The sequence below is a fragment of the Mesoplodon mirus genome, assembly GCF_964341445.2.
Source record: "Mesoplodon mirus genome assembly, chromosome: 8".
NCBI classification, from domain to species: Eukaryota; Metazoa; Chordata; class Mammalia; order Artiodactyla; family Ziphiidae; genus Mesoplodon; species Mesoplodon mirus.
The window spans coordinates 33408112-33434596 of record NC_138984.1 but is presented as its reverse complement, the minus strand read 5'-3'; the positions used below and the strand labels follow the sequence as shown (position 1 = coordinate 33434596).

The 26485-nt window shown below is 35.8% G+C and overlaps 1 protein-coding gene across 9 annotated transcripts in view; it reads left to right on the top strand.

Moving 5' to 3' along the window:
* NBEAL1 (neurobeachin like 1) overlaps positions 1 to 26485 on the top strand; it is a 175606-nt gene that overhangs the window by 34115 nt on the left and 115006 nt on the right. For 8 of the 9 annotated variants that reach the window (XM_082631521.1, XM_082631520.1, XM_082631518.1 and 5 more), the window contains 6 exons: positions 5065 to 5146; positions 5714 to 5841; positions 13778 to 13860; positions 18253 to 18338; positions 19519 to 19825; positions 21341 to 21447. In XM_082631521.1, the coding sequence (XP_082487647.1) occupies positions 5065 to 5146; positions 5714 to 5841; positions 13778 to 13860; positions 18253 to 18338; positions 19519 to 19825; positions 21341 to 21447 (793 nt within the window). Of the gene's footprint in view, positions 1 to 5064; positions 5147 to 5713; positions 5842 to 13777; positions 13861 to 18252; positions 18339 to 19518; positions 19826 to 21340; positions 21448 to 26485 lie in introns of those variants that run through there. The other variant, XM_082631522.1, reaches the window with a different exon arrangement.

Genomic DNA, 26485 nt, shown 5'->3' with positions numbered 1-26485 from the left:
CACACAGCTGGAAATGCCCTGGGGGTGGGGCCTAGACAGGGTGATGTTCAAGCATAGGGTGGGGCCTCTGCTTAGGACCTGCATGGAAGTGGAGAGGCAGCACATGGAAAGGAAGGCCTCTGGAGTGTGGAGTTAGGGAGTTTGGAGGTAGGGCCCTGAGTGAGGGTGTGTGAGTGGGGTTTAGGCCCAGTGCATTGGAGGGGGTCTCAGAGGGGGTTCTCTGAGTGTACAGGTAGGGCCATGGGTTGGGGTGTAGGGGCGGAGCTTGGGTTCTGCATGGCAGGAGAGAGGCTCTGAGGGCAGAGGATTAGGCCTGGGGCCTAACAGGCTTCCTGGTATCTAAGTGGACAGGGAAGGCACAGACTGCATTCCCTTCCATTCCTTCATGCTCCTTCCCCACCATCTCCCCCAAGGTCTCCCCCATTGCTGCTGGACCCCTAACCGTGGGTGGGTCCCACTGTGTGTAGGAACTCCTCCCCTCCCCCATCCACCCCTCAGGGGTGCCAGTCCCAGAGGTCCAGCCTTTACTTTTGCTCCCCCTTCCCTCCTTCCCACTCCCTCAGGACCCGCGCAGCTGGAAGGGGCCTTGGTGGACAGAGGATCAGGCCCGGGATCTCAGCAGGTTCCTGGGGGCCCAAGTGGGCAGGAGAAACCTGGCCACGCTCCCTTTTGATCCTCTGCCCTCCCAATGGTTCCCCAATTTCCCCATTCGGGTGTAGGATCCCTTCCCCTCCCCCAGCTGCCCCTCAGTGGCATAAGGCCCATCCCGCCTCCACTTCTCCTCTCCCATTACTCCCCCCACACCCCACATCCTACCCGCTCACTGGGGGTTCCTCCCATCCCCTTAGGTGTCTGTGGTCCCCTGCCGGTGCCTGGTAGGTGCCCTAGTTGTGTGTAGTCGCGAATTCTGCGTCCCCCTAGTACGCCATCTTGACTCTGTCCCCTGTACCTTTTAAAATATATGATGTCCTTCTTTGTCCCATGTAACCTTTTTTGGCTGAAAGCCTATTTTGTCTGATATTTGTATGTCAGCCTCTGTTCTCTTTGAGTTACTCTTTGCATGGAATATCTTTTCCTCTGCTTTCAGTTTCAACCTGTTTGTGTCCTTGGACATCAGGTAGACAGTATAAAGTTGGATCCTGAGTTTGTATCCATTCTGCCACTCTTTTCTTTTTTTTTTGTATATCGTGATTGGAGTATAATTGCTTTACAATGATGTTGTATTAGTTTCTGCTGTACAACACAGTGAATCAGCTATATGCATACATGTGTCTCCATATCCTGTCCCTTTTGAGCCTCCCTCCCACCTTCCCTATCCCACCCCTCCATGTGGTCACAAAGCACCGAGCTGATCTCCCTGTGCTATGCGGCTGCTTCCCACTAGCTATCTGTTTTACATTTGGTAGTGTATATATGTCAGTGCTACTCTGTCACTATGTCCCAGTCTCCACTTCCCGCCCTGTGTCCTCAAGTCCATTCTCAACGTCTGCATCTTTATTCCTGCCCTACCACTCGTTCATCAGCACCACTCAGTCTCGTGTCTTTTGAATGGAAACTTTAATCCATTTACATTGAAAGTAATTACTCCTAAGGAGGAATTTACTTCTTTTACTGTTCTATTTGTTTTCTTTATGCCTTAAAACAGAAGGGTTTTTTTTAAATTTATTTATTTTTTGGCTGTTTTGGGTCTTTGTTGCTGCGCATGGGCTTTCTCTAGTTGTGGTGAGTGGGGGCTGCGCTTCATAGCAGTGCATGGGCTTCTCATTGTGGTGATTTAAATCCCTTTATCATATTCTTTTTTTTATAATGAGCACTTCATTATTTATTTATGTATTTTGTAATATTTGTTTATTTATTTATTTGGCTCTACCGGGTCTTAGTTGCAGCACACAGGATCTTTTAGTTGCAGCATGCGGGTTCTAGTTCCCTGACCAGGGATCGAACCCCGGGCCCCCTGCATTGGGAGCGCGGAGTCTTAGCCACTGGACCACCAGGGATGTCCCCTTTATCATACTCTTTTGTATACATTCTGTAGGTATTTTCTTTGTGGTTACCATTTAACATTCTAAAGTTATAACATTCTAATTTGAATTTATACCACTTTAATATCAATAACATACAAAAACTCTGCTTTTTTATGGCTCTGTCCGTACTCCTTTTGGTTGCTGATGTCACAAAATTACATTTACACAATGTTTGCCCCCAAACGTAAGCTAATAGTTATTTTAGATGCATTAGTCTCAAATTATGTGTAAAACAAGATTTGGAATTACAAACCAAAGTTACAGTAATACTAGTTTTTACCTGAACAATTTTTTTTCTTTAAATATAATCTCTTAAATTATATAAAAACAAAGAATACAATTACAAATCATTGTTTCAATAATACTAGCTTTTATAATTGCCTATTTATTTACCTTCATTGAGATCTTAGTTTTCCATGCAGCTTTGAGTTGCTGGGTAGTGTCCTTACCTCTCACCCTGCAGGACAGTGTTTAGCATTTTTTGTAGGGGAGATTGAGTGATCACAGACTCCATTACCTTTTGTTTCCTGGGAATGTCTTTATTTCTCCCTCACTTTTGAAGGATAGTTTGCCAGATACAGGATTGTTGGTTGGCAGCTTTTTTCTTTTAGCACTTTCAGTGTATCCTCTCACTATCTTCTGGCCTAAGTTTCTTAGTAGAAATCTGCTGATAATTGTATTGAAGATCCCTTATATGTGATGATTTGCTTCTCTCTTCCTACATTCAAGATAGTCTCTTTGTCTTTTGAAAGTTTGATTATAACGTGTGTCTCAGTGTGGGTGTCTTTGAGTTCACCTTATTTGGAGTTCGTTGAGCTTCTTGGCTGTTCATATTCATGTCCTTCATCAAATTTGGGAAATTTTCAGCAATAATTTCTGTAAGTATTCTCTCTTTCCCTTTTTCTTTCTCTTCTTTTTCTTAGACTCAATCTTTTTTCTTTGTGTTGTTCACACTTGATAATTTCCATTGTGCTATCTTCAAGTTCACTGATTCTTTCCTCTGCCAGCTCAGATCTACCCTTGAATTCCTCTAGTGAATTTTTCATTATAGTGATTGTAGTTCCAGAATTTCTTTCTGGTTTCTTTTTAGTTTTTTTTTTAATCTCCTTACTGATATTTCCATTTTGGTTACCGATTAATTTCTTCACTTTCTCCACATCTTCCTTTAGTATTGATACTTTGAGCATCTTGAAGACAGTTATTTTGAAGTCTTTGTCTAATAGATCTTTTTCAGGGAGTTTCTGTTGATCTCTGTTTTTTTTTGACTGGGCCATATTCCCCTATTTCTTTGTATGCCTTCTGATTTTTGTTTTTAATTGAACACTGGACATTCGAATCTAAGAATGTGGTAACTCTGAAAATCAGATTTACCCCCTTTCCCGGGGTTTGCTGCTTTTTGTTGTTATTTTTGTTTATTTGTTTTATTTTTTGATCATTAGAGATTGTCTTTGTGCTGAGGATCAACCTGAGTTGTAAACATAAGGTCTGCTCAGATCTACTCTGACCCTTTCCCTCAGCATGTGTGGTCACTCTCTAATTTTCCCCATTTATGCTGTTATTTTTGAATGTCCTAGTCTTTAACATCTGGCTCCCAAAAGGGGAAAAAACAAAAAGATGCAGGGGGAAAGGGAAATGGCTTTTAAGTCCCCTGGAAATTACTTCAGCCAGAGGGGGAGGGGGCTGTAACAAGTGGTGGGGATGTGCAATATCAGTGCCTGCCTGCCTCTTTGTCTGCACCTCTATAATCAGAAGGAGCAATCAGTGATCAGAACACGATCTCCAATATGTTGAGGACAGGGTCCTTTTTGCCCATGTTGGTTTCTTCAAGCTGTTAGCAAGCTGCTCCTGGACCATGTGCACAGCTGCTTACCACATGTCTGGGGGTGGCAGATTGATAGGTGCTACTGTGCTAATAGCTGAAATTGAGCCGAATTTAGGACATTAATTGCACTTTATCATCCAGATCTTCCCATAGAAGTTGCCAGCCTTCAGCAGAGACTCAAGGATTCCAAAATAGTTACATCAAACTGATTTTGACAGTGTAACTGTTTTCTAGGTTGGGAGACAGATTCCTGGTTCTTCCCACTTGGCTATTTGCCCAGAATCCTCCACAGGGGCTTTGAATTTTACCTCTGCCTTTACTCTTTGCTTTCTCAAAGATGTCATGCCATTCTGACTTCTTACACTAAGTTCATTAATTTAGTTAATTTTTCCTGTTCCTTTAGCATTTACTGGATTTTAAGATATAAAGTATTTTTCAAGGTCATAATGTTTCAGAACACAATAGAGTTTTTTTGTCTTAACAGAATTTTTTTTTAATATGCCAAGAAAAAGACTGGTGATATTAGTAAGAGTACATGTTAACATTTTACGTGTCATACCTCAGTCTTATTAAAAATGGAATAAAAATGAGGGCCATATTTTAATTAAACACCAGGCACTTGTTGACATACTGCTTTAAACAAGGCATGCACTATGCCCTCTTGGAGTATGTATAGATGCCCACCCTTCTCTCAAGGCTTTTTAATATAGATGAGGAAATATATTATGAGTCTAAAAGGGGAACTATAATTTCAGAAAGCAAGATGATAACTATAAAACTGCACCACATGAGTTATAAAGGCAATGATATGTACAAAAAACCAAGCTAAAAAAGTACATAGGAAAATAACAACAAACCTGGAAAGAAATAATCCAAAATGTATATAGTTGCTAACGTTGGGGTTGTAAGAATATTAGTGACTTTTTCTTTTCTATTTCTACTTTGTGATATTTTCCAATTTTTTATAATAAACAAAATGCTAATTGGCATGTCTTTCTTAAACATTCTCTGTTTATAGTAGTTAAATGGTGCTTGAGGTGTGTTTTGCATTCTCAGTGGGAAAGCAGTTATATAACCATATTGATTTTAAGTTTTAATGACTGTTATTTGTATTTCATTTGCCAACATGTGTTCCGAAAACCAGCCTGAATTCATGAGCATACATTTTTCTCATTATTCATATGTAATAAATATATGGCTATTCTTTTTTTCTCACAGAAATCTATCTAATGTAGAAGAAATTGGGACTTGCTCGTATATCAATCATGTTATCACTATGACAACACTCTATATTCAACAAGTAGGTGTGAATTAATATATTCCTTTTTGTTGTTTTACTGAGAGTAACTAGTTCTTATTTTTTAAAATATCATAGTAAAGTTACATGTTTTCAGAGGAGGTAATAATTGAGAAGATCATTAAAATTATCAGTGGGTACTTAATATATTTCAGGTATCTTATGCAATTATCTGAAAGTAGACAAGCAATTATTAATACATTTTGTTATTTTAATTTAAAAGTTGAAGTGTTTTATAAATGGCTATTTTAAATGACACAATTTGCCATTTTATGTATTTATTATTTATTCATCAAATAACCCTCTTATTGAAAGCATCATGTTTTTTGGAAAGACGTTTGTCTATCCATTTGAAATCCTTCCTAGGAAATATTTAAAATTTGAGAGGTTATATCCAACCCATATGATTAACTGACCTTTTACACACTCAAATGGAACTTAGGCTTATTTGAATAAAAATGAGTTATTATTATTAGATGAATGAAACATGTAGTCTTTTAATGATGTTGGTCAGTATGTTATACAGCTTAACATTTTTAAGTACATATAATTTTATGTTTAAATTCTCAGTTAAAAAGCAAAAAAAAAGAGAAGGAATTGGCAGATCAGACATCTATCGAAGAATTTGTGATCCATGCGTTGGCATTTTGTGAAAGTTTATATGACCCATATCGGAATTGGAGGCATAGAATTTCAGGGTATGTCTTATAAATCATAATGTTCATTTAAAACCTAAATATCATAATATATACAATTCTTCAAAGCAGGTCTCATTCTCTGTGAAAGCAGTTGGTAAGATGCGTCTAAGACCCCATCCTTATCTCTGAGGTAGAGAACTACATTGGAGGTAATGAATTAGTGATAAACGCCACTTCTAGATAATAAATTTACCCTGAACTTTTATTTTGTAATGCAATTGAATGCTAATAATCTGATGGTAAAATCTCAGAGCACAGTAGCATCAAGTAGAGTGTACATATTTTTCAAGGAACTTTATCTTTTTTTAAAGCATATTTCATGATTTGAAAAAGAATTTTAACAGTATTTTGTGTTTTTATTTTTAATTGTGGAGCTTTTGTCAGTCAGAAACCAGTGTTTAAAAAGAGAGACTATAATACAAGGAGATTGTTAAATAGGTATTAAAGAACTCAAAAAACAAAAGGGGGACACTGATGTAATACAGAGATAGTAACTTCAGGAAGCAGCTACTTCCCTGGTTCTGTGGGAACAAAGGGAAGAGATTAGAGTTATCAGAAACTAGGAGTTTTGGAGAAGAGGTCCTGCAGTGCCTGATCTCAGACTTCTGAGGAAAGAGTCCTAAGCCAGTGCTGCTATCACTGAGCAGCTATGAAGAGGCTGGTTCTGGTATTGCCAAAAATAAGCTGAAGAAAGAAACCAACTGTGAATGCCATAGTTAAGAACTGTTGGCCAGTAAAAAAATAAGGAATAAGGCATCAGTCCCCCCTTCACTCTTTCAACTTTCCAGGCTCCATTTAGTACCCACTATTGATGAACCCAAGAGTGAGGTAGCTGGAGAAAAGGAAATACAGTTTGTAGAATGACTGTCCCAGCATCACAAAGCAGGTGGAATGTAAGATGATGGATTTGTAGCTTAGTGACAATGGCATAATTACCAGTACACAGCTCAAAGGGAAGAGTTTAAAAACTCATGTATTTTCTTACCTGTGGGCAAAGAATAGGAAGAGTTTTATCACCTACAATCAGATCTCTTTTTTAGGTCTCCCTAATCTGCTGTACTTTAAATCTCAAGATTTTTTCATTTTCATTGTAACCTGACCCACTTATAAACAATTCCTACTTCCTGCAACAGTTCGTTACTAGAATGTTTGTTTTTTTTTATAGGCTTTTCAGGATTTTTAGGGTAGGATACCCTCACTTTGAATAGCCACCATTAGATAATGGTGAAGGATTGGTAACTGAGAGAACATGTATGTAGACTATGTGGTAATACTTTATATATTCTATATAGTAATATTTTATTGAAATAACACAATAACACAATAAAGCAAGAAGTGTCTAATAGAATTAATAGGAACAAATACTCCAGCTATTAAATATAACAATTCTATCTGCTTATTTATACATTTGCTTTCCTTTATGTGTTGGAAGTTGTAGTCTTTAGTCAGGATTCTCCACAGAAACAAAACTAGCAGGCCGTGTGTGTTTGTGTGTGTGTGTGTGTGTGTGTGTGTGTGTGTGTGTGTGTGTGTGTGTGTAGGAAGAACTTCATTGTGAGCGATTGCCTCACATGATTATAGAGGCTGGCAAGTCCAAATCTGCGATGTGGGCTGGCAGCCTTGCCACCCAGGGAAGCCAGTGGTGCAGTTAGAGTTCGAAGGCTACAGAGCCAGTGTTCCAGTTCCAGTCCTAGTTCAAAAGCAGTCAGGCTGGAGACCAGAACTGATGGTGCAGATGAAGTCAGAGGGCAGTCTGCTGGAGAATTCCCCCTTGCTTGGAGATGCCTGTCTTTTTGTTACACTCAGGCTTTCAACTAATTAGTTGAGGCACTTTCTGGAGGGCAGTTCCCTTACCCGGTGTTCACCAATTTAAGTGTTAATCTCATCCCAAAACAGCCCCCACGTTGACACATGAAATTAACCATCACATCGTTCTAATACTTTTCTTGATTGTTTATTAATGGGAAGGTACTAGTGACCTTCTGATTACTTCCTTTTCTATTGAACTTTAATATGTCTCTTTTTCCAGTGAGAAAGTGATTTGCATTTTTCTTGGCAAAGATTTATCCGTCAGGATAAGCTTCAGTAACAAACAAGGGGTTAGAATAACAAAGGTTTACTTCTTATTCCTGTTCTCTGTCTACCATGGTTGGCAGGGAGCCTCTACTCATCATAGTCACTCAAGATCTTAAACTGACAGAACAGCAAGCATCTAAGGCTTGGCTACTTACCATGTGAAAGAGAAAAGAAAGCTCTGAAATGTCTCACATTGGCAGTTTTAATGCTCTTGTCTGGTCATGACATATGACATGTTTCACTTTCATTCAGAACTCATTGGCCAAGACTAGTTACATGCTCCCATCTACCACAGTGAGACCCAGAAGAAGAAGGGAGACCAAGGTGGAAGTTAGTTCTACCCTGTGACTAAAAGGAGTAGACATGGAAATAGTTGGCAGACAGCACTGTCACTGCCTTTTCCCTCTGCCTATGTACTGGTCATAACTCTCTAAAGATTCAGAGAGAGGAGCACATAATAGTGCTCCATTTGTAGCCTTTCTACGCATTTAGCACTTTGGTTCTCAACTAATCAATGTTCCCCCAATTTTGACATTTATGCCGAGATTTCTTAAGGAAATGATATCTCTTCCTCCCACTATTGCTACTTCCCCATCCCCCACCTTAGCCTTGACAGCAATGGCAAATCTAAGGTAACGTTGTTAAGTTTTGAAACAGTGACAAAGAATTTTTATTTATAGGCAGGAAGACATAGAAGGAGGAACATAAGGAGAGGAGTCTGAAAATGACAGAAGAGAGGCTTTTAGAGGAATCCTTAAGAGCAAAATGAATTTAAAGGTGGGAGGAGAGAAGATATGAAAAGGTAGACCCGAGAACAAATTAAAACAGATTAAATAAAATTGGTAATTGAAACAAAAACAAGTTGTTTTTTGTTTGTTTGTTTGTTTGTTTTTTTTGGCGGTACGCGGGCCTCTCACTGTTGTGGCCTCTCCCGTTGTGGAGCACAGGCTCCGGACGCACAGGCTCAGCGGCCATGGCTCACGGGCCTAGCAGGCGGAGTCTTAACCACTGCGCCACCAGGAAAGCCCCAAAAACAAGTTTTGAGAGCCAAAAACAAGAAGACATTTAAACATTATAACATGATATAGAAAGAGTTATAGTGTAAGATGACAACAAGAAGGAGAACAAAGAGTAGATGATCAGTGGCATTTCATGAGTGCAGTATATATACCAGAAATTGTGCTGGAAGCTGTCCAGGTATTATTTTTAATAGGTGTAACAATTTTGCCAGGAATAGTATGAACTACTTCTGAGGTAAATGGAAAAAGCAGAGAGTGAGACTTGGTTTTCTTTGACTTTGATAGAAAAATGAAACATAGTGGAGATAAATCGTGTAATGAGGAGAAATCTATATAGCTCATGGAACATCTGTACAGGGGAACTATAGCGATAACTTAGACTTTATATATTAGTATGATTCTGAAGTTAAATGGAAATTTGGAATGTATATATTTTCTTATTGTTTGTGCTTGTTGCTTACCAATACAGCTAAAACAGATTAGAACAGATTTAATTAAAATTAACATAATTCCAAATACAGAGCCATTTAAAATTATATTTCTTATTTGATGAAATATATGAATTTTTTCATATCTTCATGTGTAATTTTATTTAATTAATAGATTTGATTAATCTGTTAGCCCAATTTTGATTTTATTTGTAGAATCCGTCATATTTAGAAAGATTTCTCCAAATGGAACTAAAATAAGTATAGGGAAAGAAATCTTTCCTGAAAATGACTTATTTATTCAAGCATTTATTTAAAAATATATTTATTGGGACTTCCCTGGTGATCCAGTGGTTAAGACTCCACGCTTCCATTGCAGGGGACATAGGTTCTATCCCTGGTCAGGGAACTAAGATCCCGCATGCCTCATGGCAGCCAAAAAACAAAAACAAACAATATATTTATTGACTTCCTACTTTGTGCCCAGTGTAAGTTCAGTAGGACTCATTGTCTGCCCACAGACTAAAATAGTTTTTTTAAAAACATTATTTTACCTTTTTTTTTTTTTTTTTTTGGCTGCGTTGGGTCGGCACATGGGATCTTCATTGAGGCATGCAGGATCCTTTGTTTCAGCGCGCAGGCTTCTCTCTAGTTGTGGCGTGCAGGCTCCAGGGCGGGTGGGCTCTGTAGTTGTGGTGTTGGGTTCCAGAGTGTGTGGGCTCTGTGGTTTGCGGCACATGGGCTCTAGTTGAGGCATGCAAGCTCAGTAGTTGTGGTGCACGGGCTTAGTTGCCCTGTGGCATGTGGGATCTTAGTTCCCTGACCAGGGATCGAACCTGCGTCCCCTGTGTTGTAAGGCAGATTCTTTACCACTGGACCACCAGGGAAGTCCCGAGAAAAATAATTTACGTTAAGTTATGTCTTCGGGCTCGTACTGGCCAAATCTGGGACAATATATATGCAAAAACAATTAATTAAAGAATTATAAACCATTGGGGGAAAAAAGGAATTCATGAGTCCATACCAGTGACTGATAAAGATTGAGAGAGAGGGAGAGACAGAGACAGAGAGGGAAAGAGAGATAGGGGAGAAGAGAGGGCTCTTGCTTACATTAGAAGGCCAAATGCCAATTAGTAACGTACAGGGGCTGCTGGTGTTGGGAAAAAATCAGCATTTTGCACACATCATAGGAAAGATATGGATCAGGATGCTAAGTCTGGGGCAGGTTTTGATAAGGAACATGGCTTTTGCATGGTTTTAAAATGTTTCTCCACAGATTACGTATTTGTTGCAAAGGAAATATTAGTAGTTATTTTGTACAGTACTCGGTAGTACATTGACTGGATGATCAAAATTAACATCATCATTGAGAAGCAGGTGGACATCCTGTGCTTACAACTGTGATACTCTAAGAAGGACCCATCATTGCTTGTATAATATTCCAGCCAAGAATGCATAATCTGAATCTTAAGTGTATGGAAACATCAAGCAAACTCCAAATGAACAACATTTTAATGAGTAAAAGGAGGGGTTAGGAGACAGTATTCTTTAAAAGTGTCATAAAGAAAGGCTGTGGAAATGTTTCAGATTAAAGGATGCTGAAGAGATGTGACAGCCAAATGTAATACCTCACCCTGGACAAGAAACTATACTTAGGGGTGGGAAGGTGGGAATGCTATAGGACATGATTAGGTTAGTTGACATACTGGATTATGAATGGTAGATTAGATAAATGTATTACATTAATGTTAAGCGTATTGAAATTTATAACTGTACTGTAGTATTATGTAAGACAGTATCCCTATTCCTAGGAATTATTCACTAAAGTATTTAGAGGTAAAAGGCTATAATATTCATAATTTTCCCTTAAATGTTCTGAAAAATATTATAGGTCTGAATATGTGTATATATAAATATATATCTCATATATAGATATATGCGCATATATATTTTTTCCGGGGGGAGTGAGAAAATTATAAAGCATTTAGGATAAAGTTTTAACAATGAACCTGGGTAGACTATACGTGAAGTTTTTTGTACTATTTTTATTCTTGCAGCTTTTGCAAGAGCTTAAACTTATTTCCAGATAAAAAGTTGAAAAATTAGAAAAGTAGTTATGTTCTAGGTATGATGGGAAAACACACACACACACACACACACACACAAGCACAGAAAAATTGACCAGGGGACATAAACTTAGAAAACTGAGATGCAAGCAAACATTTTGCATCCCTCTCAGCAACCTGTTGATATGTATTGGCATCAACTAGGTGCTAAATGCTTGGCCCAAGCATCAGCTAATAATGGAGCAACCAAATATACTATGTTCTAAAAATGGTATATTATTAGCTGTTCTGTCTTATCCTATTGAAAACATGCAGTGCAAACTACTTATGCTTTAATATTTGTGTTATGTATAATAGTTTTTACCTCTTTAATTTAGCTTATTAAATTTTAGCACAATTATAATGGAAATTATTTATGTTCATATGTTACATCTAATACAGAGCCTTTAGAATGAGTCATTAATCACAAATTGCAGGAGTAAATTTTCATTATGTTAATCAAATTAGAATCTTTATTTTTGTTTGTAGCACAGGATTTTTGGATAGGATATATCCAATGTATTAGTTAATATCATAATTTATAATAAATGTGCAAAATGTAAATAATCGCCTGGAAAAACCTAACTGAAAGCTAAATCAGATTTCATCCTTTTAAAATTAATTTTTCTACAACATGACTAACTTTTTTAAGGCACGACTCAGTTTTTTATTTGAAACTCTAGTAATATTTGTATTGTTGGAAACACATAAAAATTTTTGGTAATGATCTTAAATAGGAAGATCCAGTAATGTTCTAAGATGTTATATTTGAAATTAAAATAAATACAGAAGTATGATAATTCTTAAGCCCTCTACTCAATGGAAATAGGCATAGATTTGGAAAGCAGTGCAGTAGCAAATGGTATCTGATATGATTTCTAGTGAATCTGGATTAGATCTGGATCTTAGAACTCTTTCGTGTGTCAGTACTAAGTCCAGCTGTGCCTATGCCTATCCTGTTCAGCTTATTCTATGATCAACTGGCTTTTCTTTCTATATAATTATAAGGAACAATTGTAATAATTATAAAGAAAATAATTTCAATACCTTAATTGAATATTGTTCAAATTGTTGAGAAGAAGGCATCTTAATACAGTGCTTTATCAGTAGATTGTATTTAAATGTATGGAATTTCTATGTGGCTGTTCTCCAAATATTTTCCATTTTTGTTGGCTCTAACTTTTTTTTTTTTTTTTAAGATTTAACAAAGTTTATTAAATCACTTGCTCTCTGTAAAGGCATGATTTTACTACCTTTTTTTTACTGAGAGCAAAAAGATTTTGGAGCATATTTATACATTATTTAAATTAATTAATTAAAAATTTTAATTTAATTTTATTCTTTTATACAGCAGGTTCTTATTAGTTATCCATATTACTGTATACATGTCAATCCCAGTCTCCCAGTTCATCCCATCACCACCACCCGCCCCGCCACTTCCCCCCCTTGTTGTCCATACATTTGTTCTCTACATCTGTGCCTCTATTTTTGCACTACAAACCGGTTCACCTGTACCATTTTTCTAGGTTTCTAACAGTGTTAAGAGCTTGTTTAGGGGATGGAAAAAAGTCTGTTTTTGTTTTTGGTTTTGTTTTTTTGGATTTTCAACAGTCCACCAGTTGCTGATATGTCATTGTAACAGTAACCTTTATTCCCTAAGCCCCACACCCACCATGCCCATCTAAGAGATTCATTTTGTGTTGAATTGAAGTGTTCTTTGTAAAAGCACATGCTGTTTGTGTTGGCCTTACTGAAGTCTGTAGAAATATTTCAGCCATCAAAATTACTGAAATTGTGATCAAAAACAAAAATAATCCCAGCCCTCTGGATCTGTATCCTTCAGGTGGAAGAAGCCAGTGGTATGGAGTCTTTGTGTCCAGATAAAATTTCAGAAAGTGGCACAGAGTAGCTTGATTTCTGATGAATTTCATTTGCACTGTAGGAATAAGCTACTACCTTAGGTATCAAATTAGCAGTACTACTGAACTAGTTCTTTTACATTTTGGAAATTTTAAATGGCTATTTCCTTTTTCTATTTCCAGTTGTTAGGAAACTTAATGTGACTGCTACGTTTCACCGTTAATTGTTTTAAATTTTTGTGTAATTCGAAAGAAGAAATCCTTTCAGTTGGTGAGCATTTAAATTAGTGGCTAGACCTCCTTTTCAAGATTATGCCAATCCTGGTGATGTATTTTTCAGTACACAAATCAAAAGTAAAATATTAAATTTATTTTATAATTGTTTTTGTAATTGTGCCTTCTCTATTTGCCCATGTTGTAATTTGGTATTAACTTCTTTTTAACAATAGACGAATCCTTAGTACTGTGGAAAAGAGCAGACAGAAATATAAACCAGCTTCTCTCACAGTGGAGTTTGTCCCTTTCTTTTATCGTAAGTAACAGCTCTAATTTCTCTTGCTTTGATTCTGATGTTATTTTGATTGTTCCTTATTCTTATTCTGATTCTGACCTTGATTCAGCTTTGTGTATTTATAAGATAAAGATTCTAAGAAACTATTACTGGAGTACTTGATTCATGTTTTGTTGTGATTATTCTTCTTGGTTTTATTTAATTCATTGTTCTCAAAGTGTTTTTCTTTTGAGAAGAGTTGAATGTTTCAATGACGGTAGTATATTTTAAAACTTTAGAATTTTTACAGAAAATAGACTTGAGAGACTTGGTCCCCGTTTGTATGACCTATATGGACTCTAGCTTTCTTTCTTTAAAGAAATGATTTTGCCATATTTTAAGAATGTAGAAAATTTTGCAGAATATAAAAGGAACACCTTGTGTTTCCCACTCAAATTGGTCAGATCTTAACATTTTGCCATTTTGCCATATTTGCTTTAATTCTCTCACTTTTTTTTTCTAAGATAATAAAATAAGACAAATAGTCCCTGGAAGGGCAGTTGGTCCTGTCCAAAATATATATGACATTTGGTCCATGCCAAAAGGTCCTTGATATTTGGTCCTGTCCAAAATGTCCATAAGACACTTGGCTATGCCAAAACGTCCTTGAAATTTGCTTCTATCCAAATGAGCATATTTGGTTCATGCCACATGGTTTTGGGTAGGACCAAATGTCAAGGACTTTTTGGCATGGACCAAATATCTTATGGACATTTTGGACAGGACCAAATGTCTGCTAACGAAATAGTCCTTTGTTTGATTGCTTGGTGAAGATGATTGCAGTGCCCACTTTGCTTGACCACCAGTAGTGATACTGCCTTCAGCTAGATAATCAAACTCTCATGTCCACAGTAGGAAACCCAGCATGCCAATGGAACAGTGTAGGTGTTTCTTTTCAGAAGGAGATCTCAGAACATTCCAAGGGCTTTTCTTGGGTTTTCTAAGTGAGGGTATGAAACCAAATTGGTGGATGTGTGAGCCACTCTGACTTTGAAGTACAGTATCCCATAGAAGGCATGTATAGCTTATAGTAACCCATGAATGTAATTTCCACATCCTGGGAAGGGAAATGCCTAAATTACAAGTTGCAATCAGGGAAGCCCAAGGTTATTTTATAGTTATCATAGTCTTCCTAGTCCAGATCAAGGGCCATTTTTACCATAAGCAATGTTGCCTGGTAACTCATTTGTCACTCATTGATGGTCCACATTTGTCAGATTTCCAGAAATATAATACTTGGTCCATTTTCCTATAGAGAAGGAGAAAGGGTTTTTCCTACCCTTTGTTAATCAGTATTCACAGTAGTGATAGTGAAATTTTTCAATTGTAAAGATGTTTTTCCTTTTGCAATTTTGCAAGATATTCTTGGAATGATACTGTGGCATAGGGTGAATATCTATTTTTCAACATTTTTTCACCTAATATTTTGCATCCATTGATGGTACTTGCCTGGATCAGTTATTTTATTGAGGGTTGAAATATTGTGGTCTTCAAATTCTATCCTTACAGTTCTATCAGCTGTTGTATTCTGTAAAAAAGAATTTTCCCTCATCAACTGGGGATAAACTACAGCTGTTCCAAAAAAGGTTGGATAAAGTACTTAAATCTTTCCCTTTTACTGTCTGTTTTCAAAATGAGTTCAAATAATAGTTACTTCTAGTGGGGCAAATAAGTTTTATTTCTCTCTTTTTTGTGTATCACTGTGGACTCAATGATTTTTATTTATTCAATGTTACAATCAGGTTATAGTTTTTGATGCTAAAATTATTCCAAACTTGATCACTAAGAGCATTTTATCCTATTCAGTTTGCCTTTTCATTTAATTGAGTCTTTTAAAACACAGAAGCTTTAAATATTAATGGAATCTAATTTATAAATTTTTTTTTATGATCTGTGGTTTTTGTGCCTTACCAAAGAAATCTTGATTACCTCGAGGTTATGAAGATTTTCTCTTATGTTTTCTTCTATTAGGTCAGTTAACCTGTTTTGAGTTAGTATTTTCTATGTAGCATACGTTTTTCATTATTGTTCCAGCAACATTTGTTGAAAAAGCTCTTCTTTCTTCCATTGAGTTACCTTGGCACATTTGTCAAAAAATCTGTTGACCATAAAACATGGGTTGACTTTGGATTCTTTTTTTTGTTTCACATGTCTACCTTTATGCTGTTACCATGCTGTATTGATTATTGTGACTTTATACTAAGTCCTGAAGTCATTAAGACCTCCAACTTTGTTCTTCCTTTTCAAATTGTTTTCATTATTCTGGATCATTTGCATTTTTATATATATTTTAGAATCCATTTTTCAGTATTGTTACAAAAAAGCTTGCTGGGATTTTGATTGGGATTGTATTGAATCTATGGAACCATTTGAGGAGAATTTCCACCTTAAGAATACTGAGACTTCCAATTCATGAATCGGATATATCTCATTGTTTATTTGTATGTTATTTATTTCTTTAACCAGTATTACATAGTTTTCAAAACATAGATTGTGCACATGTTTTGTTAATTTATTCCCAAATATTTATCCCAAGTACTTGTAGATGTAAAGTCTTTAAAATAAACTATTGCAAATTTTTTGAAAAGCCTTATCTTCATGACCTGTTTTTTGATAATGAAATGTCCCTTCGTATCCATGGTAATATTCCTTGCCTATTTTGTCAGATACTAGTATAGTATCTGACACTCCAGCAATCTTATGATTAGAATTTGTTTTCTGTATGTCCTCTGTGGCTGAATAGAACTCTATCATCTGTGTGAAATCTGAAATTTCAGTTTACAACTTCTTGGTAGGTTTTTGCCTGTCTTGTGGGATTTCATACTATAATTTAGGACTGGTACTTGGACTCAAAGTGAGCCCTTTGCATATTTCTGGATTGCTTTCTCTGTATGTAGAGCTTCCTCCATTCAAGTACTGCTTTACAAATTCCAGTTGCCTAGGCCTCCCCAAACTTTTTATCTGTCTCCTAACTCAGCAAATAGCCATGTTCTTTTAGGGTTCCCCTTTCCTCTGCATTTGTTCAGAAAATGTCTACAAACCAGAAGCTGAGGTGATCCTTGGGTTTACTTTGCTTTCCTTCTCTTGTGTTTCACAATAGAAGGACAATTTCTAGAACCTAAAAATCTCTAGAGCCTATTTTTTCCAATTTTCTAGTTATTTGTAGCAGGAAAACATGTGTAGTGACAGTTATTCCAGCATAGCTGGAATGACTTAATTTTTTAAATGTAAATTTCTATCAATACACTTTAACTCAAAATTGTTTCTTTTTGGTAATGTTTCTTATGTATAAAAATTAGATATAATTCTATTGTTATAATCTTGTCTTTGTATGTAATGATGTATGCAAAAGGATATTCATTACTGGATTGTTAGTAGTTTCAAAAGAAAATGGAAAAGCATAAACATTTATCAGTAGAGAACTGGTTAAGTAAATTAAGGTACGTCATTGCAGTGGAATGCTCTCTAGTCATTCCACTACTGATGAATAATGCAGATGTATATATTAAGATGTAAAAATGCTCAGAATGTATTAAGTATAATGGATTAAGCAAAAAAGCATAATGCAGTAATGTATGTAGAGCTTTTTTGCTTTTTTTTTTTTTTAAGGTGTAGAGAGCAAGGTGGATTGAGGAATAGGTTAGAGGGAAACTTGCTTTTCCTTGTCAGTTCTTTTATGCTGTTTAAATTTTTCTGTGTAATGTGCATGTATAACCTTTTAAAAACAATAAAGTTATGTTAAAAGAAAGGTTACTATTGGTACCAGAACTTTAGACTATTGGCCCTGGAGTGGACCCAGGAGATCTTTTTATCTAACTCTTTCAATTTTATAATTGAATAATAAAATAATAGTTTATATAAGCAGTAGTACTAGTAGTAAAAAGACATCTAGTTTTATTGCAGATTTGGGTTAATTTGTATCTCTGTCACTTAGTAACCCGATGACTTTAGGCACCGTATTAAATTTTGACCTTCCATTTGCTCATTTATAAATGGGGGCAAAATATCATCCTCGTATAGAGTATTATGAGAATTAAATGAGGTAACATAAAGAAAGTATCTAAAATGCTCCCTGATTGATGGTTTCTCTTTTCCTTTTCTATGAAAAAAAATGCATGTTAACTTTGCCTTTTAACAAATTTTAGCCTTTGACAAATCTTTTTTTTTTAAATTTTGTTCTGTTTTGTTTTGTTTCTTATAATTAATTTTTACTGGAGTATAGTTGCTTTACAATGTTGTGTTAACTTCTACTGTGCAGCAAGTGAATCAGCTATACAAATCGTTTTTGATGTTTCTGTGTCAGACATTCCTTAGAGATCAGTCATACTGTGAAAGAGAAACCTTATTTATTTATTTTGTGTATTATATTCACAGAATGTTTTCAAGAAAGTGAGCATCTCAAGGAGAGTCTTAAGTGTTGCTTATTGCATCTCTTTGGAGCCATTGTAGCTGGTGGGCAGGTGAGGAACATGTTGAAAGTTAACCTATAAAACGATAGTAAACAGTGCAAAAAGTTTTCCGTAGATTATTTAATGAATTCTTTGTCTCTTTAAAAATTTCATGAACCATACAAATATTTTTTTGAGTTTAGATCTTGTTTAAAACTTAATTTACTTACTTCTTTTATTTAAATGTAATGTTTATTCCTGGTAGCCATGTGTCCAGCAAAAACATCAGGGGTTCTGTTAATAAGGAAGCAGAGGGAAATTGATATTGGATGGGCCATCAGCAATTTCTTCCATAGTAGCACTTGTTATTATTGATATTATTTATCATATTGATAATCAGTCCACATGGCCTAAGTGTTATTACTTTTAGATGATTTTACATAATTATACTCTGATTTATTATTTATGAATTTAACAATTTAGGGCAACATATTTATTTCAAGCTTAATGGATCATCTCAAATAGCTACCAGTTACTTAGAGTTTCAGAAATATGTTTGTAGAATCAGAGCCAAGCCAGTCCTCTTATATATCTATATTATTTGGGATAATATGATATAAATGATATATGTCATTTGCTATAACCAACAGAAAATCTGAGAGAGGCTTGGCCAAATCGACGTGTTTATTTTTATTCTTGCATAAGAAATCCCGATGCAGGCAGTTCTGGGATAGCACAGCAACTCAATGATATCATCAGGGACTAAGGTCCTTGTGTTCCTGTTCTGCTCTGTAGCCTGCTACTTTAATTCTGGGGCTTGTTTCCTCATGATATAAAGGTGGCTGCAAGCTTCTTGTCTGCATTTCAGGCAGGAAAAGGGTGAAAAAGCCAAGAGCAAAGGATCCTTTCCTTTTTTATTTGTAAAGTGATATCCTCTTCATGGTCTACTGGCATATATTCTTGACCAGAACTATGTCGCATGGCTACCCCTAGCTACAAGGGAGGGTGGTAAGTAAGTTTTCTACATGGGCAGGTGACTATCTGAATAAAATCAGAATTCTATTAGTAGTGAAGAAATGAAGACCTAATATGTGTAAAACACCAGCAATGTCTGTCAAAGTATCTGTGTAAAAGTTTTTCAATGTTGATTTATAAAGAAAAAGTCTGCAGATTTATTAAATTCTCTTTGTTTTTGCAAACGTATAGCACTTCAGTTAGATTTGGGTTTCATTTTTAGTCTCTCATGTTTCAGAGGAATGCTTTGCAAGCAATTTCTCCAGCCACCATGGAGGTTCTCATGAGAGTTTTGGCCGACTGCGATTCTTGGGAGGATGGAAATCCTGAAGAAGTGGGTAGGAAGGTAGAACTTACTCTGAAGTGCCTTACAGAGGTGGTACATATCCTTCTCACTAGCAGCTCTGATCAGCGTCAAGTGGAAACCAGCACTATTTTGGAGAACTATTTTAAATTGCTAAATTCAGATCATTCAGCTTTACCTAATCAAAGGAGGTCCAGGCTGTGGGAAAGCCGGTTCATAGCTCTACAGATCAAAATGCTGAGTGAGTATTAGATGAAGTTTATTATATTCAGTTTTCTCTGAATCTAGTTTTTTTTTTACCTTTATATTCTCCATTTTCATTTAGAATTCAAGGCTATTGTATCGAAAATATTGATTGTTTAACTCAGATATTGTGTGACTGTTTAGATTTGACTTCAAAATAATATGGAATTGATTTGTCTTTCACATGTTTGCTTTAACAGTGACAAAATCGAGCCTCTATATTCTCTTGAAAGTTGTAATCCACTAAAAGCATCTATGTTCAAAAGTAAATCAGCTGTGATTTTGAAATTCTAGGAAAAGTAAATTTTCAAGAAGTGCCATTTGTAGTTTCTAACCTATGGCAAAGAGTCACTTACGATCAATTTTTTATGTGCTTCTAATACATCTCTGTAGAAATCACTTCAGCATGTCCTTCCTTTTGAGGGTTTCTGGTTTCTTGTTTTGTTTTGATTCCTCAGATCCTCTGTGTGTATGTGTCTTGTTTCTCTTTCCCTCTCTTTGTGTTGGTTGTTTTGTGTCATTCTGTGCTTCTTTCTCTCTCTCCCCCTCTCCTGCCTCCCTGCAAGCTCCTTCACCAATATATGTGATTTCTTTTTGTATTTCTGTTAAATTGATAGATACTAATATTATTAACTGAGTTCCTTTTTATAGAAGTAACATATTTTCATTATAGCTAAACTAGAAAGTTCAGATAAGTAAAAAAAAGTTTTTGCATCCTGCCACCCGACATAACCAACATTAATGGTTTGTTGTATAGCCCTAGAGACTTTAAAAAATGTTTGTGTGGGTATGTGTGTGGTGTCCAATTTAAAAATATTGGACATCAAAATCTCAGTGAAACTTAATGATTCATAACAACAGTGTTTTTGTAGGAAAATAGATTCATCTTATATAGTTTCTATTCTTTTATATGTTATAACATGTCATGTTTTATAATTATTATAAATTATAAGTTTATAAGGAAATTTGAGTCTATATTGGACTTCTTTTTTATTATGAACTTGCATATTACCTATGTCAAATGTCCCTTGATTTCTGAGTGGGGACATCCTTTCAGTAGGAAACAAGACCAAAGCATCATCACAAATGGATTAATTGCCTAAGTCTCATTTTCATGATAGTCATATGTTAATTTTATACTATAGAAATGAGACTATGTTGCCAGACATAACCAAGTGTTGCTTATTCATATCAAGTTGGGAACCACAGTTTATTACACTTAAGTTATAATGGAAGAACACCTAAGTAAATCTCTGGGAAATATATATCATTATTATATATAAAAAATAAATATTTTTAATAATAAAGTATAAAAATGTTCACTTTTTTTCACTTTTCTTATCAAGTAATAAGTACAGGTTTTGTTTTCTATTCCCCCTCTTTATTATTTCCTATTAATTTACATCTGTTTGTTAGCCAAAAAACCTAAATTAAATATATGGCTAGAGTGAATGTTTCTGTGATCCCAGATTTTCCACTTTATTAATGGACAATTTTGTTTTTAATTTCCTAGATACCATTACAGCCATGTTAGACTGCAGAGATAGGCCTGTTCTTCAGGCTATTTTTCTTAACAGTAATTGCTTTGAACATCTCATACGACTGCTACAGAACTGCAAGGTATTTTTCTATTGTTACTATTATTGTTGTCTTTGATTTTTTTTTTTAATTTATTTTATTTATTTTTGGCTGCATTGGGTCTTTGTTGCTGTGCATGGGCTTTCTCTAGTTGTGGCGAGAGGGGGCTACTCTTTGTAGCGGTGCACGGGCTTCTCATTGCAGTGGCTTCTCTTGTTGCGGAGCACGGGCTCTAGACGCGTGGGCTTCAGTAGTTGTGGCACCCGGGCTCAGTAGTTGTGGCTTGTGGGCTCTAGAGCGCAGGCTCAGTAGTTGTGGCACACGGGCTTAGTTTCTCCATGGCATGTGGGATCTTCCCGGACCAGGGCTCGAACCTGTGTCCCCTGCATTGGCAGGCGGATTCTTAACCACTGAGCCACCAGGGAAGCCCTGTTGTCTTTGATTTTAAGAAGCTGTTATTTGGTTTATGTTTTGATTCTATTTTGAGCATAACTATAACTAAATTTTTTTATTGTGGTAAAATACATGTAATGTAAAATTTACCATCTTAATCATTTTTAAGTATACAGTTCGGTGGTATTAAATACATTCACATTGTTGCAACCATTACCACCATCCATCCCCCATAACTCTTCATCTTGTAAAACTAAAGCTCTATATCCATTAAACAACTCTACATTCTCCTCTCCGTTCAGCCCTTGGCAACTACTATTCTTGCTGTCTCTGTGATTTTGACTACTCTAAGTACCTCGTATAGGTGGAATTATACAGTGTTTGATTTTTTCTGACTGGCTTATTTCATTCAGCATAATATCCTCAAGATTCATCCATGTTGTAGCATATTGCAGAATTTCCTTTCTTTTTAAGACTGAATAGTATCTCATTGTATGTATACATATGTATATACCACATTTTGTTTATTCATTCATCTGTTGATGGACTCTTGTGTTGATTCTACCTTTTGGCTATCATGGATAATGTTGCTATGAACATGAGTATACAAATATCTCTTCAAGACCCTACTTTAAATTCTTTTTGGTATATATCCAGAAGTGGGTTTGCTGGATCATATAGTAATTAAATTTTTAATTTTTTGAGGAACCACCTTACTGTTTTCCATAGTAGCTGCACCATTTTACATTGCCACCAACAGTGCACAAAGGTTCCAGTTTCTCCACATTCTTATCAACACTTGTTTTCTTCTTCTTCTTCTTCTTCTCCTTCTCGTCCTTCTTCTTCCTCTTCTCCCTCTTCCTCCTCCTCCTCTTCTCCTTCCTCCTCCTCCTCCTCTTCTTCCTCTTCTTTTTTTTTTTTGATAATAGCCATCTCAGTGGGTGTGAGGTGGTATCTCATTGTAGTTTGATTTGCTTTTCTCTAATGATTAGTGATGCTGAGCATCTTTTCATGTGCTTACTGGCCATTTGTGTATCATCTTTAGAGAAATGTCTATTCAAGTCCTTGGTGCATTTTTTAATTGGGTTTTTTAGCTTTTTTGTTGTTAAGTTTCAAAGTCTTTTTTGTTATGCATTGTTAAAATTTAGTATGAGTATTTGATGGCATATGTTTTTGCACTTTTGTTTCACTTAAGATTATTTCATTAGCATTTTCATGTGTTATGATTTTCATATTTACATGTTATTATACTGACTGGATGTACCATAGTTTACTTAACTATTCCCAATTGGTAAATTCTTAATTTGTTTCCAATTTTGTTTGTGATTACATAACTCTTTAAAGTTTCATAAAACAGAATTCTATTTCTAGTACAATTATTAGATCAAAGAGCATACATTTTTTTAAGTAGGGAACATTGTGTGAAAACTTATGAATAAGTGGAAAATGTAGAAAAGTAGAAAAATAAAAATACTATTAATGTTCTTGATGTATACTTCCAATTTGCTTATTTTTTAAAGTTTTTACTAATTTATACTTTTAGCAGATATGTGTAAGTACATAATAACTAATATTTCTGATTATTATATGTTTCCATAAATTTCAAGATGGCACCAGAAACCTTCTTGAGAAGGCTTTGAAAGTAAAACTACTTCAAAGAGCTTTTACCTTTCTATTTGAAGTATTCCTTTCATGAATTCCCGGTTGAAAAATACTGGGGGTCCCTTCTGATTCTGTGAGAATGTTCCAGAATAAGAATTTTAACGTTAGCTCCTTGAATTTTTCCACTCTGTTAGGAGGGGTATCCTTGAAAACATTTATGTCACTATATTGCTTAACTTATAGTAAAATTGTGAAGAATAGCATAAAATAGGAAATAATATATTGATAAAGTAAGTCATAATGATTATTTATGAAGTCAACAAAAGTACCAAATTGTCACTATAGAGTCAAGATCTCTCTGTCTGCCTTTTATAAATCATTCTTGGGAAAGAAATCCTAGGGAGGTGAAAGCAGCATAAGAGAAATGTTTATAAAACCTTCTGTTTGTTGTAAAAATGCAGCATGGCTTTATCAGTTATAAAGACAACTTCAGTAATAAAGGCAAGATCTCACATGTGTAGAGAGCCTGCCAGTCACACATTATGGAAGGATAAATCACTAGGATAAGATAGTTTCTACTAAACTTTTTTGAATGCATTTATACAGTATATGAAACTAAGACATAATTAAAAATCTCTATCATATCATGGTCAACAGTATCTTTTTTAAAAATACAAAACTGTTTGACATAGCTGTCATGATGGTGAGCTAATATTTACTCTTTCTTCTATGTTATAAACCAAAGTTTCTTATCATTTAGATCTAGAAACTTGCTGATAGTCATACCATTTTAAAATTTAATTATTTGTTACCATTTATCACATTTTGTTTTGAAACAGGAAATGGTAGAGAAGAAACCCATTTCAGAGGGGAAAGCTAGGCTTTGGGACCTGAGCCTTCTCTCCTGGCAGTAGTCTTTATTTGTGGAATATTCTAGTCAGACTCCCTGTAGATTCCTCACTAAACTTTAGACTCATTAAGTTTTTTTTTTTTAACATCTTTATTGGAGTATAATAGCTTTACAATGGTGTGTTTCTGCTTTATAACAAAGTGAAGCAGTTATACATATACATATGTCCCCATATCTCTTCCCTCTTGCATCTCCCTTCCTCCCACCCCTCTAGGTGGTCACAAAGCACCAAGCTGATCTCCCTGTGCTACGCGGCTGCTTCCCACTAGCTATCTATTTTACGTTTGGTAGTGTATATATGTCCATGCCACTCTCTCACTTTGTCCCAGCTTACCCTGCCACCTCCCTGTATCCTCAAGTTCATTCTCTAGTAGGTCTGCATCTTTTTTTTTTTTTTTTTTTTTTTTTGCTGTACGCGGGCCTCTCACCGCTGTGGCCTCCCCCGCTGCGGAGCACAGGCTCCGGACGCACAGGCTCAGCGGCCATGGCTCACGGGCCCAGCCGCTCCGCGGCATATGGGATCCTCCCAGACCGGGGCACGAACCCGTATCCCCTGCATCGGCAGGCGGACTCTCAACCACTGCGCCACCAGGGAGGCCCAGGTCTGCATCTTTATTCCTGTCTTGCCCCTAGGTTCTTCATGACCTTTTTTTTTTTTTTTAAGATTCCATATATATGTGTTAGCATATGGTATTTGTTTTTCTCTTTCTGACTTACTTCACTCTGAATGACAGTCTCTAGGTCCATCCGCCTCACTACAGATAACTCAGTTTCGTTCCTTTTTATGGCTGCGTAATATTCCATTGCATATATGTGCCACATCTAGACTCATTAAGTTTTAAAAACAAGTGGCACAGTGGTTAAGAATCTGCCTGCCAATGCAGGGGACACGAGTTCGACCCCTGGTCTGGGAAGATCCCACATGTGCAGAGCAACTAAGCCCATGTGCCACAGCTGCTGAGCCCACGTGGCACAATTACTGAAACCCGCATGCCCAGAGCCCGTGCACCACAACAAAGAGTAGCCTCTGCTCACTGCAACCAGAGAAAAACCTGCATGCAGCAATGAAGACCCAACGCAGCAAAAAGTAAAATAAATTAAATAAATAAACTTCTTAAAAAATATAATAAATTAGTTAAGATGATTTAATAAAAAAAATTAAAAATAATAAAAACAAGGGGGAACCTTTGAAATGAACTGCCCAACTCTTTTATTATAGAAATGAGGAAATGTGTCCTAAGAGCTTAAGTGATGAGCCCAGTGTTTAACACTAATATATGATGGAGGTAGGATTTCTTACCCAGGTATTCTGACCCTAAGTTCATTGTTATATGTAGTTTTGTAACTGTATTACTGGTACTTAAGGTCACTGTTTAGTCAGTAGAAAAAATGTTTTCTGCGCACTAAATATAAAAGAATTATAGGTTTTATTTACTGTATATACAAACATATTTGATGGAGATAGGTCATATGATTTATGAATATATAAAAATGTTTGGCATCTTGTGAAAACTTAAGTTCCCAGATGTGTTATAGAATGCTACAGATGTCTATGATTGATTTCTGTTTAAATTGTTATTTGTTAATAAGGAATGAATCATTTACTCTTTTGTATAGTAATACAGAATCAAGACAATTCATCATTTAAATATTCAGACCCATTGGAAGCATTATCATCTAACGCTTAAAGTGTCAAAAACAATTTATGAATTACACATAAATCTTTAGGGTGACTGTTGCAGTTTCTATTGCTTCTTTTTGCATGAGGTTCACCAACCAGTTTAAGTACACATTAATTTCCTTCAATATTTGTGTAAAGACTTCTGGGCTTCTCAAAATGAGTTTCATCATACTATAACATATTTAAAATACAGTTCCATGGAATCATATATTTAACTTTTATGATAGGTATGATGAACTTTAAATATTTAAGAATTATTTTCTTTTACTATATTGAATTTTGAAAGGGGGATATGCTTTGAGTTACTATAAGTCTTTTTTAAGCTGTTCAAAAATATTTGAATTAATGTGAAGAAAATAACAGCAAATTTCTAGTAGCAAAGAGTAGAATTCAAAACCATTACATGGACTTTAGCACTTTCCTAGTTGCTAGTTGAAATCATTTTTTCAAAAATATATTGTAAGTATATAAAGTTCCATTTGAGGACTTAAGTT